General features: G+C 41.6%; 1 protein-coding gene across 5 annotated transcripts in view; it reads right to left on the bottom strand.

Annotated features, from left to right (window-relative positions):
* SAMD12 (sterile alpha motif domain containing 12) overlaps positions 1-15179 on the bottom strand; it is a 448963-nt gene that overhangs the window by 420177 nt on the left and 13607 nt on the right. For 3 of the 5 annotated variants that reach the window (XM_027561269.1, XM_027561270.1, XM_027561271.1), the window contains exon 2: positions 8353-8556. The exons of the other annotated variants lie outside the window; for them this stretch is intronic. In XM_027561269.1, coding sequence (XP_027417070.1) covers positions 8353-8556 — 204 coding nt within the window. The remainder of the gene's footprint in view (positions 1-8352; positions 8557-15179) is intronic. 5 annotated transcript variants of the gene reach the window in all.

Below are 15179 nucleotides of genomic sequence, written 5' to 3'. Positions count from 1 at the left end.
ACAAACCTACATTTTAAGGATAAGAAAATGATTAAATATAATGCCATAATTTGGAATTTTGTAAAATTTTTGCTCATTGAGGATGAAGATCCTTTGTAACCTGTCTATTGTCCTTTCAAACACATTTCAGATAAACTATTATAAAAGTGATGTGCTAGTTTGGTTATTTTAGACAACTGTCAGATGTTTGAAACATCTACTCCCCAACTCTTTGCTCTGTTGTCACAAATCAGGTTTTTTTGTTGTTGCTGTTGTTGCCGTTATAAGCTTTTAGAGACCCAAGATATCTGAGAAAGACAAAGATAAATTAGGAAGCAGAGATAATTCAGCTCTGGCAAAGCTCTCAGTGTACTAAAATAGTGGCTCCCAAATGCCTGCCCAGAGAAGAGAAATACATGCGATGTAAATGGCATTGGTTCTCAATGAAAACAGACTCTTAGGAGTTTTCCACTGATGTTTCCAGTATAAACCTGTGTCCTTCATTTTGATATTGTTTTCCCTGCATTTCCTGATGTCAACTGTGTATCTTTTATGAAATTAGGTAAGAGTTTGTGAGTACCTCCGTGCTGTGAGTTTGCTAAGTCGCCTTGGTCATGTTCGATGCTTTCGCAACCCTATGGACTGTAGCCCAGCAGGCTCCTCTGTCCATGAGACCCTCCAGCAAGAATACTGGAGTGGATTGCCATGCCCTCTTCCAGGGGATCTTCCCAACCCAGGGACTGAAGCTGTGTCTCTCATGTCTCCTGCATTGGCAGGCAGGTTCTTTACCACTAGCGCCACCTGGGAAAACCGAGTACCTCTGCATCTGTGCACGTAAGTTTTAATGTTAACAAAAAAGTTATAGGAACTCAGCACCATTTTAAAAAATTACTTGTCTATGAAAACTAGAAGATTGAACATTTCTATGATAATGACAATAAGCAGTCCAACAGTTATTTGCAGATGATATGGTAAGACAGGGTGGGAATATACACTGCTGAAGAATTAATGATGCTGCTGCTGCTAAGTTGCTGCTAAGTCGCTTCAGTCGTGTCCGACTCTGTGCGACCCCATAGACAGAAGCCCACCAAGCTCCCCCGTCCCTGGGATTCTCCAGGCAAGAACACTGGAGAGGGTTGCCATTTCCTCCTCCAATGCATGAAAGTGAAAAGTGAAAGGGAAGTCGCTCAGTCGTGTCCAACTCTTAGCGACCCCATGGACTACAGCCTACCAGACTCCTCCATCCATGGGATTTTCCAGGCAAGAGTACTGGAGTGGGGTGTCATTGCCTTCTCTAGAAGTAATGATGAGAGGCTTCCAAAATGAGAAGGGATAATTACTTCCAGCTACCATCACCATCTCCTCTAAAACAGGCAAGACTTCATAGGAACTTGGAATTTTAGACTGGGTTTGAAGAGGTGAGGCCTGTACTCATAGATCAGGAGAAGGCATCTAAGCAGAAGGACCAAATAGGAGACTGGGACTGACATATACACACTACTATGTATAAAATAAACTAATAAGAACCTGCTGTATAGCACAGAGAACTCTATTCAATACTCTGTAATGGCCTATATGGGGAAAGAAAATTTAAAAAAAAGAGTGGATATATGTATATGTATAATTAATTTCCTTTGCGGTACACCTGAAACTAACATAATACTGCAAATCAAGTCTAGACCAATAATTAAAAAAAAAAGAAAATAAAAAGTACAGATTAGGGAAGTCTGGAGCATTTACAAGAAGGAACAAGTCTTTTAAAACCTAAATGAAAAGAAATCATGAAGATGAGACAGGATAATCTGGGAGCAGATTATGAGAGAGTGATGTCTTGGGTATTAGGATAAGAGGTAATATTTTTCACTAAACAGTTGGAAAAGCAAGATTTTGAGCAGGGAGAAGTTTAGCTAATATGTTTCAGGAACATGGATGACTATGATGAGATCATTTACATGTTGATATGCAAGTGGCCTTCAGATACAGTTCGAAAGTGAAAGAGTCGCTCAGTCATGTCTCACTCTTTGTGACCCAATGGACTGTAGCCCGACAGGCTCCTCTGTGCATGGAATTCTCCAGGCAAGAATACCTGAGTGGGTATCTATTCTCTTCTCCAGGGGATCTTATCGACCCAGGAATCGAACCTGGGTCCCCCTCATTGCAGGCAGATTCTTTATCACCTGAGTCAAAGATACAGTTTAAGTCTCATTAAAACCCTCTCCCCTATCCCAACACATACTTGTATCACTTCATCTGAATTCCCAAAGCTTTCTTTCATCATTCAGGGCAGTATGCTACCACCTCAAGTCACCACTCAAAACTTAGGCATCAAATGGATCATGTTGTTAATTATCAACATCATTACCTTTGTCGCTTTCAATACTGGGCTCACCATAAGGACTATAAACAACGCCTGCTGGTACAAGTCAACACATACTCCACTGCCCTTATGTTCCCACCTGAGTCCCACCACTGAGCACTGGTGGGTGGGTATGTTGTGGACATGTTAAGCACATACACGCACACTGCCCTAGGAGACAATGATGACAAAACCACAAGCGAATAGCAGCGAGTGTGACTGAGTATTTGAGAAAGGATTTATATTCCCACTTAGCTATTCAAATCAGACAATGCTTCTAAAATATTTTAGCAGTTTCTTCACTGATTGGTCTAGCTCTTCTTGGCTGGTATACAAACAAAAACAATGCTAAAGAATACTCTCTGAAAGATTAGCAATTCATTTTATGGTGGTATAAATTATTTCTAAAGATGTTTCTAGTCAGTTCTCAATATGACAGCAATTAAAACATTGTAAACACCAACTGTTACGCTATCTCAGTCTCTCCTTAAGATTAGAGAGGAGAAGGGAGTGGGGATCAAGCACATAAAGTTCAGTTCACAGAAAGTTATCAATCCAACTGTTGGCCTTCTTGGCTGCTGCTATTAAAAACCACAAGAAAAAAAGGTACTGCTCTAAGTTCGTGCTTTCCAATTTCAGTGGAATCCTCAAGCTTTGCCCCACCTTCCATTTTCAACCAGCCTACTCATTCCTCCCAAAAGTCTACTGACATGCTCGTCTCACCCTATATAAAAATCTTTCCTCAACTCTGTTGTGAATATATTGACAAACTTTTTTCCCACTTCTGGACATTAGATTGTTAGATAGTACACTATTGTTTCTAATTTAGGTCAACCTATATGGGCACTTTTCTAAGCACTTAACGCTGCTAGGGTGGATCAGATTGCCTTAGTTGTTGCGTCCAACTCTTCTGCGGCCTCATGGACTACAGCCCACCAGGCTCCTCTGTCCATGGGATTTTCCACACAAGAGTACTGGGGTGGGTTGTCATTTCCTTCTCCAAGCACTCATGCTGCTGGAGTGGATCAGATTACTGCTTGATAAACATTCACTCTCCTACCCTCGGAGCAGAATACGTTCCTATACAATGACTTTGGTCTTGACCATGTGAGTTCATTTGGCCAGTGGATGTGAGTGTAGGAGATGTGAGCAACAGAGTTCAGCATGCTATGAAGTTTGCTTGGCTTCACAGGCACTTGTCATAAGCAGGGAAAGGGCATGCCTAGAGGCAACTGCTCTTTCAAACTTCGCCCTAGGATGAGACACACAGAGTAGATCTGATCCCAGCCTTTCTTAGCCGAGAGGTAGAGAGAACTAGAGAAGGTGGCAGGTGCCAGACCCACAGGAGTCTGAAAGCCACAGTAGGATTCTGCTGTTTATCCTACGGCCAGTGGGGATCTTTCAGGATGCAGCTTCTAGGGAAAGTCTTCTCCATCCCATCCAGGTGCTGTTTGAGGTCCCTTTAATTCCATGTGGTTATGGAAGCACAACTGTGCTGTTACACAGCACAATGATTGTTTATGCATTTACCACAACACCAAAGCCAACTTCTCTTCCTACGGTGGTAACTCTAATTCAGGCAGGAGACAATAGTGACTAAGCTCTGGGAACGTCAATGAGAGTTTAGAGGCACCGATATTTGCCTCGATGGGTTTCACCCGCTTTGAACACATGACCTAAACATTTCTGCAACAGGATAAGAGAAAGACATCCAGAGCGAGGAGAGCAATCCACAAGAGCCATGCCCATCTCGGAGCAGATCCTGAAGGCTGGCTCTGTGGGCAGCAGAAGGGAATCTGAGAAGCAGCTGGTGCTGGAGGAGGTGGCTCTGCCAGCTGGTACTAAAATAAACCGGGGACTAGCAGGCGTTTCATCAGCCGTCAACCCTCTGCCCCTTTGTGCACGGCTGACTCCTTGTTATTCAGGCCTCCACTTCAGCAGCATCTTCTCAGGGAAGACATTCCTGATCACAAAATCTAAATAGCTTCCCAGGCAAACACCACCCCATCACTCCATTTCGATTCTCTAACACATAGCACTAGGTGCTCTCTGATACAGAATTGTGGATGCGTTAACTGCCCGACTCCAGAAATTAAAAAAAAAAAAAGTCATGAGACAAAGGAGCCTTGCCTGGGTCACTGTTATAACCCTAGCACCGGGCCCGGTTCATGCAACAGCATTCGGCAAATAACTGTTAAATGAGTAAGTGAATGAATGAATGGGCCTGTCCTCTTTTACACACCTCCTTGTCTCTGGTATCTGTTTTCCTCTGCAAGGCTGCTTCGAATGTTCCTTTTTAACAGGCATCTTCAAAGTCCATAAACATATGCAAGTCCATAAACATGTATGTATGTCTCTATTTTTCTGGGTAGAGAAACACTAGCTATCATCAGAGAATGATAAGATCAGTACCTGCTGTGGACCGAATTGTGACCCCCCTACACACACACACACAAATTCATATACTAATGTTTTAAGCCCCAATGTAACTATATTTGGAAACAGGACCTTTAAAGAGGTAATCAGGGTAAAATGAGGCAATGAGGGTGAGCCCTAATCCAACATAACCGGTGCCCTTATTTAAAAACAACAACAACAAAATCAACTACCCTTTACTTGAGTAAGTAGGTAGGCTATATTCCTTACATACATCACCCAAATTGGGCTGGATGATGGATGATAGAATCACCTCATTTATTCATTCCCCAAATCTGGATGGACGATAGAATTGTTCCCATTCCATAGACCAGTAAATGAAGTCAGGATGTAAGCCCAGTCAATGTGTCACCTTAGCTACACATTACTGTCACTTGGAGAACTTGTTAAATCATTCTTACTTGGCCAACCAGAAAGAGCTCCCAAGTTCACTGGTCCTCGAAGAGCCCAGGCATCTAGTCCTTCTAATGAAGAGCTAGAATTAAGAACCACTGAGAAAGGCAATCACAGTTCCCAGATCTTGTGATAGTCTGCCTCTCCAGGTACTCATTGTAACTACTACTGCCTGACTGTCAAAGGGCTCCTGCTCATGGCATGCTCAGTGAATCTTGGTTATTTTGTCCCAGTCCACCTCCATCCTGTCTCCACAACAGCCCAATATTTCCTTGGGGATAATGCCCTCCTCCTCTTCCCACTCCTTACAGTTCAGGGGGGATGTCTCCAATTCCTGAGCTCAAGCACAGGCCCTGGCCCTAAACCCCTCAGCACGGTCCCTTACCCTGGATCACATGACTTATGCTGTCCAATCAGAGAGACCTCTGCACTTGTGTGGGAAAAGATGTGTCCACAGGAGGCTATGAGGCAGGAACGGCTATGGCAGGCCTGACCTCCCAAGATGAAAGCCACTGTGTCAACAGGGCTACCACAGCAGAGGAGCCAACAGAGAAACAGAGTTCAGGAGACACAACTGGAAACCTAGCCTTGGGAAAGGTTTCATCCAGATCTGTTACCAGGCTTCTTAGTTGGGTAAGCCAATATAAAGCCTCTTTGTACTCAAGCCTGGTTGAGTTAGGTTGGGTTTTCTAAGGCTGAAATTCATATCACATATGTCACATCAAACAAACTCCCAGTCCCACGACTAGAAGGGTCTTCAGATGTCAGTGGAGTGGTTTTCAAACTGTGTGTTAGGTAAGGAACTGTGATTTTTATCCTAAGTTCAACAGGGTGCCCCTTGAGGGTTTTAAGCAAGCAAACTGCCATTTCAAATTTTTTCTAAAAAATTATTCTGTATCTGTATGCAACACATTTGGGAGGCTCAAAACTAGAATGAGAAACCCTAAGATTAAGGCTCTTGGGTTCTCCAGGTGAGAAGAGATGAAGACCTAAGTTAGGACAATGGTAGTGAAAATGAGAGGAGATGTGTTTGTAAATTATTTAGATCAGGGGTTGATTAGCTTTTACTGTCAAGAGTCTGGATAGTAAATATTTACAGCTTTGCTAACCAGACAGTGTTGCAATTGCCCAACTCTGCCATGGCAGTACAAAAGTGAAAGTTGCTCAGTCGTGTCCGACTCTTTGCGACCCTGTGGACTACACAGTCCATGGAATTCTCCAGGCCAGAATACTGGAGTGGTTAGCTGTTCCCTTCTCCAGGGGATCTTCCCAATTCAGTGATCAAACCCAGGTCCCCCACAGTGCAGGCAGATTCTTTACCAGCTGAACCACCAGGGAAGCCCAAGAATACTGGAGTGGATAGACTATCCCTTCTCCAGTGGATATTCCTGACCCAGAAATCAAACCAGGGTCTCCCGCATCACTGCTGCTGCTGCTAAGTCGCTTCAGTCGTGTCAGACTCTGTGCGACCCCATAGACAGCAGCCCACCAGGCTCCCCTGTCCCTGGGATTCTCCAGGCAAGAACACTGGAGTGGGTTGCCATTTCCTTCTCCAATGCATGAAAGTCAAAAGTGAAAATGAAGTCGCTCAGTCGTGTCTGACCCTCAGCGACCCCATGGACTGCAGCCTACCAGGCTCCTCCGTCCATAGGATTTTCTAGGCAAGAGTACTGGAGTGGGGTGCCATTGCCTTCTCCATCCTGCATCACAGGCGGATTCTTTACCACCTGAGCCACCAGGGAAGCTGCAGTACAAAGGCAGCAATAAATCCGTAAACTAATGAGCATAACTCTGTCCTAGGATGGTCATTTGCCAGACTTACTTAGAGAGTAAAACGGGTCAAACCTGGTAACTGACTAGATGCAAAGGAAGAGGAAAAGGAAGAGTCAAGTTGCTGGGTTTCTGCATCTTTATATTCTCAGTGTTTGGTCTCAGGATCATAAACTCATTGAGTCAGAGAAGGAGAGAAACTTATTAAAATTATATAGTTTAACCACCTCATTTTATTGGTTATGATATTGAGGGCAGGTGCCTCTGATGTAGCAACTAGTTAGCAGTGAGGGCAGGGCCAAAATTTCCACCTGGCTTCAGCAGTGCCTCTACTACACTCAACTGTTCTTTTCCGTGCCTTTTCCAAGGGAAAAGATAAAGGTTTCCCTCTCTGCCTTGAGACCACCATGTTATATGTAATAAAAATTATTGTCTATTTAATAAGCAATGCTAGGCATCTATGATGTGTCCTAGGGCCCCTGAGAGACTGCCTCCCATCTGGAAACCTTAAAAATCTTATCTTTGTTTCACACATTTTCCCCAAGCCATTTTTGTGCTTCTGACTTTTTTTTAAAAGATCTGATACTTTTAAAAAAAGGGTTGTGAAACATACATCATACTTCTTTGCTCTAAGGATTATTCACTTTCTAATCTGAACAATGTTTTATGTTAAAAGCATATAAAGAATTTATTCAAGCCAAGAACTAAAGCACTGCTTATTCAGCCTCATGACAAGAAAAGAATAAATCACAGACATGTATTATCAGAATATAACCACAGTGGACTCCAATTGAAGACCAAAAAAATCTACCATGAGGCAAGTAAAATGCCTTATGCCTGCTATGCAAAACCAAAAACCATACAAAGAAAAAGCCTAGAAGAAAATACTAACAGTGGCTGTCTTTCAAAGTTAGGTCCCTGGATAATATTTTTTTCTTTCTACTTTCCAAAGGGTATATGTAATAAATGTGTAATTGTGATTATTTTAAAAGGTTAAATTGACTGGTAAGGAAATGCTGCTATGTTGCATTTTTTAATTCTTGAATTTCTAATAGTATCTCCCTCTAGGATAGTAACAGAACATAGCAAATTGTGTAAAAAAAATTTTAAAGCCTTCAGGTTTGCAACAAACTATGCTTTTAGGTCTTTGTAACTGGATAAATTAATTTTTTAATAAAGCTTTGTTAACTGGGTAATTTATTTTCCTCCATACCTAGTGAATGATTCTTCTTTATGTATTTCCAGACACCATACTCTCCTCATTGTTACCCTGTTTCTCTGTACACTACCCTTTTTTCCCCTCTCATCTCTTGACAAACCCAACATGGTTGGCTGACTGAATCTAAGTTCAAGCTTTTCTGAAAGATTATCTTTAAACATGGTGGTCTCACTGCCCTCAGGGGAGAGGTCTTGCTCACCTCCTTCTTCTTTCAGGGAGTCTTGACCTACTGGTGGCTCCCTGAGACTGGGAACCCAGATGTTCAAACAGACGACAAAGGCGTCACCACAGAGCACGTGGTCATGCCAACAGGCGAGTCCTCTGGGTTCCACAGTTGGCTCTTCCATAGATGCCAGCTCAGCATCACCCAGCTCTCCTCCATTTCCACCCCAATGATGAAGAACTGGTGGGAAGACACAGAGGACAAGCGAGGAGAAAAAGCTAGGTCAGAATAGAAAGAGGCAGCTGTGGGAGACCCATGGGGAAATCTAAGTTCAAAAAGACCCAATCAGCAGAAAGGAACAGATGGGCAAGTCTCTAGGAAGCAGTCAGCAGAATGTGTGCTTAAATCAAGTTCCAAAATGCCGCCATCTGAACACTCATGGGTCTGCAGGTTCCTAAGAGGAACAGCTCTGTGATCTGAGCCACAGGCTGACTTATAGCTGGCTGCCACTTCAACAACAACCCCTGATCTCAAATATAAAATACACTCTTACTCCAAGAAGTTCCATAAACAGAACACTCTCTCTCAGGGCTGAATCTATTAATATGTTAGTTTGCCTGACTGCTTTTGTCAAATCTGAGTGACTATATGTACACTATAGCACGAGGATGGAAGTTAGGAAACTTAAGGCTTTTTTCTCATCCCATTGTATATTGTTCAAAAAGCCTGATGTGCTGAGAAAAATACGAATTCAGGCAACAGTTGTTTTCTGAGCACCTACTATGCATCAGTTATTCTTTTTAGGAACTCACACAGGTTATAATTGTAGTGGAAGAAAATTTCTGGTTAAAAGAATCCTCTTCAGAAATGGGCATTCCTAGAAAATCTACGCTTAGATTGCCAACTTTCTTAAAAATAATAAAATATACCTAGATAATGGAAGTTAATTGGTGACAAGGCTTATACTCAGCAATCAGGTACTAGAGTTTGAATACTGGGTCGTCTGAGTAACTAACCAGCCCAGCCCAATTAAAAACAAACCACGACCTACAACAAAAAGACCCCTAGAAGTCCTGACATAAGATGGCCCACTCCCTTGTCCTAAAAAATATCCAGCCAATTCATCTTACAATGAAAACCATGATTGACAGACCCAATTTATAGAGATCTTCCTAATTTTTAGCATGGGCTATTTAAATATAAGGAAAGCCTAATATCTGTAAACATCTGACAATATCCAATCAAAAAAGACCAGAATGAATAGAAAGAACAGTGCACTGGAAGAAATCAGAGTGAAATAAATTTCAGTTGAAAAAATAAAAATGTTAGCATTAATATCCTCAATAAAATATAAAAAGATTACATCCACAAAACAAGATTAGGATGCTATAAAAACTTCAGAAAACTAAAAAAAAATCTCTTTGGAAAGTTAAAAATGATAGTAGAAATTATAAGTGCCATAGAAGTTTGAGAGATAAAATTAATCTACCAGAAAACAGAACAAAAAGAACAGAGATGAGAAATAGGAAACATAGATTTCAAAAATAAGAACCAGTCCAGGAAATTTATCATCTCAAAAATAGCAGCCAGAGAAATAAAGAACAGAATGAATTGGATAAAAGGAAATCAAATAAATAATTCAAAAAACTTCTCAGAAATGAATGACATGAGTTTCTACTTTGAAAAACCACTGAGTACACAATGCAATGGATAAAAATAGACTCACACCAAAGCGTATTCTCATCAAGTTTCTCAGCACTAGAAACAGAAAGAAGATTTAATAATTTCAAAAAAATGTCATACCAATGATCAAGAATGGTAAGGCTTCAGATTTCTCAAAACCAGGACTGGAAACTAGAAGATATTAGAGGCTTCAAAATTGTGAGGGAAGGCAATTTTCAACTTATTTTTAAAAGTCTAATCAATTTATCAATTAAATACAAGGGCAGAATACACACCTTATCAGATACTAAGTTCTCAAAAGTATGCTTCCCATGTACCTTTTCTCAGGGCTAACAGGGGGATGGGGCCCATCAAAATGAAGGTGGAAACAAGGTAAGAGATAGATCTAGGGTCCTGGGGGAGGGAATATAACACAGACACCAAGAAAGGCAACCCAAGGAGACTGCTGGAAGGAAATCCAAACACGACAGCTCTGAAGCAAGTCTACAGATGGACTTGCTTAAAAACAGCCAGAATCCTTTGGGGAAATTTTTCTTCAATGAGAAGAGATTGACAGAATACCATATGAAGGTATGGAGAAGAGCTTTAATAAACAAATTTTTGTTTGGAATTAGTGATAAGTTTATAGACATTAAGAAAACAATACCTCATTTTAAGCAATTTTTAAAAGGAAATAACTCATTTTGCAATTAAGCTCACAAAACTAATAAAAATAAAATCTCAAAGTTTATAAAGTGCTTAATACACTTCCTTGCACATAGTAAGTACTCAAAGAATTTAGACACTATGATGATGTTCTTAAACATACATACATATACAGGCTTCATTCTGTTTCTTTTATTGAGTAGCCTCATACAAATACTTAACCAAAGCTTGTCTCCTCATATGCAAAATGGGAATACATATATTGTAGTAGGCATTATAAAAAATGGTTATAAGCCACAATCCTTGGTGGATAATAAACCCTCAATAAATGGTAGAGAATATCTGTCTATACTCCCTTATTAAAAAAAAAAAAAGGCATGTCTCATTATCTGCAAATGTAACCCTAATTTACAAATATCTAACACTTAGGGGGCTTCCCAGGTGACTCAGTGGTAAAGAATCTTCCCTCAATGCAGAAGACGTGGGCTTGATCCCTGGGTTGAGAAGATCCCCTGGAGGACAAAATGGCAACCCACTCCAGTATTCTTGCCTGGAAAATTCCATGGACAGAAGAGCCTGGACTCTTTGTCCATGGGATGGCAAAGAGCTGGACAAGACTGAGCATTCATGCAGCACTTGGAGGACACAGTTAAGTAGTAGCTGAATATAAAAATAAGTGATTCTGAACATGATCAAAGATTTAGAAAGTTAAGAATAAAAATGGCTGAACATCCTCCATAGTATAAACAAGAAAATATCAATGAGACATTAGGGCAGTGGTCCTCAACCTTTTTGGCACCAGGGACTGATTTTGTGAAAGACACTTTTCCCACAGACTGGGGTTGGGGGGGATGGTTTCCAGATGATTCAAGTACATTTATTGTGTCCTTTATTTCTATTATTATTATATCAGCTCAGATCAACAAGCATTAGATCCTGGAGGTTGGGGACCACAACATTAGAGAATAACTAGATAGACAAACTAGGAGACCAAGATGAAACTTCAGAAGCAAAGGTAGAAAACCTTGTTAAAAGAACATTTTTAAGAATAAAATGCCTTGGCAATAATCAAAGCACATCAATCACTAAGCTATAATAAAATTTGATGGGAAGTTGACAGACATAACCAAAAAGAAACTGTTACAACTCTGAGTTCTACAATTAACTTGGATCTTGTCCTCATCCTGCATAGATTTCTCATTCCACATGGACTGTAGCCCGCCAGGCTCCTCTGTCCATGGAATTCTCCAGGCAAGAATACTGGAGTGGGCAGCCATTCCCTTCTCCAGGGGATCTTCCCGACTCAGGGGTCAAACCTGGGTCTCCTGCATTAAAGGTAGATTCTTTACCATCTGAGTCACCAGAGAAGCCCAAAACACATACACCTTTCATTATAAAATGTATTTTCTATGGTTGTGACCTTGACAATAACCATAAACAAATTACAGGACTAGCGCTGTGATGATACCTTGAGAAACGTGGACAGTTACGTATCTGTTGCCCTCTCAAGAGCTCTAATCATTGAGCTCAGTAGTGCTGCATATGAAGAGAATGAAACTGAGCATCATGCTTACAGACATTTTTTAAGAACAGAAGGGGGCAGAAGGGAGAAGGCAATATCAACCCACTCCAGTACTCTTGCCTGGAAAATCCCATGGACAGAGGAACCTGGAAGGCCGCAGTCCATGGGGTCGCGAAGAGTTGGACACGACTGAAGCGACTTAGCAGCAGCAGCAAGGGGGCAGAATAAAATTACACCAGGTACAATCAATTACCTACATTAAGTCAAGGAAGAAATATAAACTCTCCCAGGGTGATCTACTGGGTGTATCAGGGTGGCCTCCTTGTTTAATAGCAACAGAATGGGCACCAATTGGGGTTTGAATTCTTGATCCATCATTTACCGGCTGGTCACCCTGTTTGTTTAAACTATACGCTGAGCACATCATGAGAAATGCCAGACTGAATGAGTTACAAGTTGGAATCAAGATAGACAGGAGAAACACCAACAACCTCAGATATGTGGATGATACCACTCTAATGGTAGAAAGTGAAGAGGAACTAAAGAGCCTCTTGATGAGGCTGAAGGAGAGCAAAAGAGCCGGCTTAAAACTAAGATCAAGGCATCTGGTCCCATTACCTCATGGCAAATAAAAGGGGAAAAGGTGGAAGTAGTGACAGATTTCCTCTTCTTGGGCTCTAAAATCACTGAGGATGGTGACTGCAGCCATGAAATCAGAAGACGATTGCCTCTTGGCAGGAAAGCTGTGACAAACCTAGACGGTGTGTTGAAAAGCAGAGACATTACTCTGCTGATAAATGTCTGTATAGTCAAGGCTATGGTCTTCCCAGTGGTCACATACGGTTGTGAGAGCCAAAGAATTGATGCCTTCTAACTGTGGTGCTGGAGAAGACTCCTGGAAGTCTCTTGGACAGCAAGGAGATCAAAGCAATGAGTCTTGAGGGAAATCAACCCTGAATACTAGTTGGAAGGACTAATGGTGAAGCTGAAGCTCCAGTATTTTGGTCATCTGATGTGAATAGCCAACTTAGTAGAAAAGACCCTGACGCTGGGGAAGATTGAGGGCAGGAGTAGAAGGGGTGACATTGGGTGAGACGGTTGCATGACATCACGGACTCAATGGACATGAGTTTGAGCAAACTCTGGGAGACAGAGAAGGACAAGACAGCCTGGCATACTGCAGTCCGTGGGGTCACAGAGTCAGACACAAATGGGTGACTGAACAATGAACAACAATGATTTGGGGGAAGTTATTTAATCTGTCCGGGCCTTAATTTTGTTATGTAGGAAATGAATATTAACAACCATCTTGTAAGGCTACTGGAACAGTCAGAGTATTTAAGACCACCAGTATGGCCTGGACCCCAATCCATCGGGAAAGTCCTTGTCTATTAACAACCAATAACAGTTATACCAGTGTATGTTGGCTGAGAAGCAGTCCCAGCTGCTAATATCAGCAAGTGCCTAATAAATGTTAACTATTGTTATTCTTAGTTTCTTATCTCTGTTTTCATATTTTTCCTTTCTAGGATAAATAGGAAAAATTTTCGTACCTGAAAAGTGTTTAAATATTACTTTCATATGACTATTTAGAAGATACAGTTATAGTGAATCAATAAAATACTAGGAGAGAGAAAGAGAAACTTATCACTTGAGCCAAGGATTAGAGGCCTCCAAGGAAGTTCATGACTTCAGGTTCCATTCTGGCTGCCTTCACTCATAATTGAAGAAAATTCTTGCTCTCTTTTACAGTATCCCACTTCAAAGTAGGCACTGTACCATCCATTCCAAATCACTGCAGCAATTACAGAGGCCACAATAAAAAAGACTTGAGACACTGAGCTCTAAATCTGAGCTCCATCACTAATGAGTTATGTGACCCTGGGCAAGACAGCCTTCACATCCTAATTTATGAAACGGGAACAGGAGCGCGTGGTCCAGCTGCCAATAGGTCAGCTGTGGCTCCAATGAGAGGCTGTACTCGGTAAGGCAAGCCAGGGCAATAGGATTGCAATGATGATGGCCTTGGGGTGAGCCCCAGCAAACGTGCAGTGCCAAAGCCAAGCGATTGAATTTCAGTTAAGAAACCCTGGCCAGGCAAAGCAGGTCAGAGGGAGGCAGGAGCTCCGTGGGTTTGTAGAGAGGCACTTAGCAAGCAATAGACGGAACATTAGCTGGGGAAAATCACTCTCCCTTATCATTAGAATCAGGGACAATGGCCTCAGCACCCTGGAAACCTAAATTTTAAGGTCATTAAAAGCAGAAAGGAGGCAGGAGATGGAAGGAAATGGAGAAGATGTTCCCGTCTTGGCAAAACCGAACAGTTGGCCAAGTTTATTTTCAGCGTCATTTCACCTTTTTTTTTTTTCACCTTTCTGACATCACTTCTACTTGCCGTTATTTTCCTGAAACCCTGAAACCAGGGTGCAGAATGAGGGTGCCCTTGGGGTATCCACTGGCTGGCTTGTACACTCAACCCCTGCTCCACAGGCAAGCACCCCCCACCCACCCCCACAAAGCCTAACCTCTCCAGAAGAGGACTCATGTTCTGAAAATCATCCCCTCTCAACATTTGAGAATTCTAAGTCCTCAATTCCATCCTTGTCCTACCTAGAATTAGTTATTACAAAATAAACTCAGGCAAGAAATTGTCACTGACCCACTGACAATGTCAGTGGATGACCTTAGAGATCATCCTTTAAAAAAATCTTCATTGATATAACTGACATAACAGTATATTAGTAGGTGATCATTTAATAGTCTCATAATTGAAAAAATTCTGAAGATGATAATGTCTGAATCCAGTATTCCCCAAAGTGTCCTAACTAGGAAATGGGATGAACATCTTTTTAAGACTTTTTTTTTTTTTTTTTTTGATGTGGACCATTCTTAAGGTCTTTATCGAATTTGTTACAATGTTGCTTCTGTTTTACCTTTGGGTTTTTTGGCTGCGAGGCATGTGGGAGCTTAGCTCCCTGACCAGGAATCAAATCCACACCCCCTGCATTAGAAG

The sequence above is a fragment of the Bos indicus x Bos taurus genome, chromosome 14 (assembly GCF_003369695.1).
Source record: "Bos indicus x Bos taurus breed Angus x Brahman F1 hybrid chromosome 14, Bos_hybrid_MaternalHap_v2.0, whole genome shotgun sequence".
Lineage (NCBI taxonomy): Eukaryota > Metazoa > Chordata > Mammalia > Artiodactyla > Bovidae > Bos > Bos indicus x Bos taurus.
Note: the sequence above shows the minus strand (reverse complement) of the source record. Positions and strands in the feature narration are given on the sequence as shown.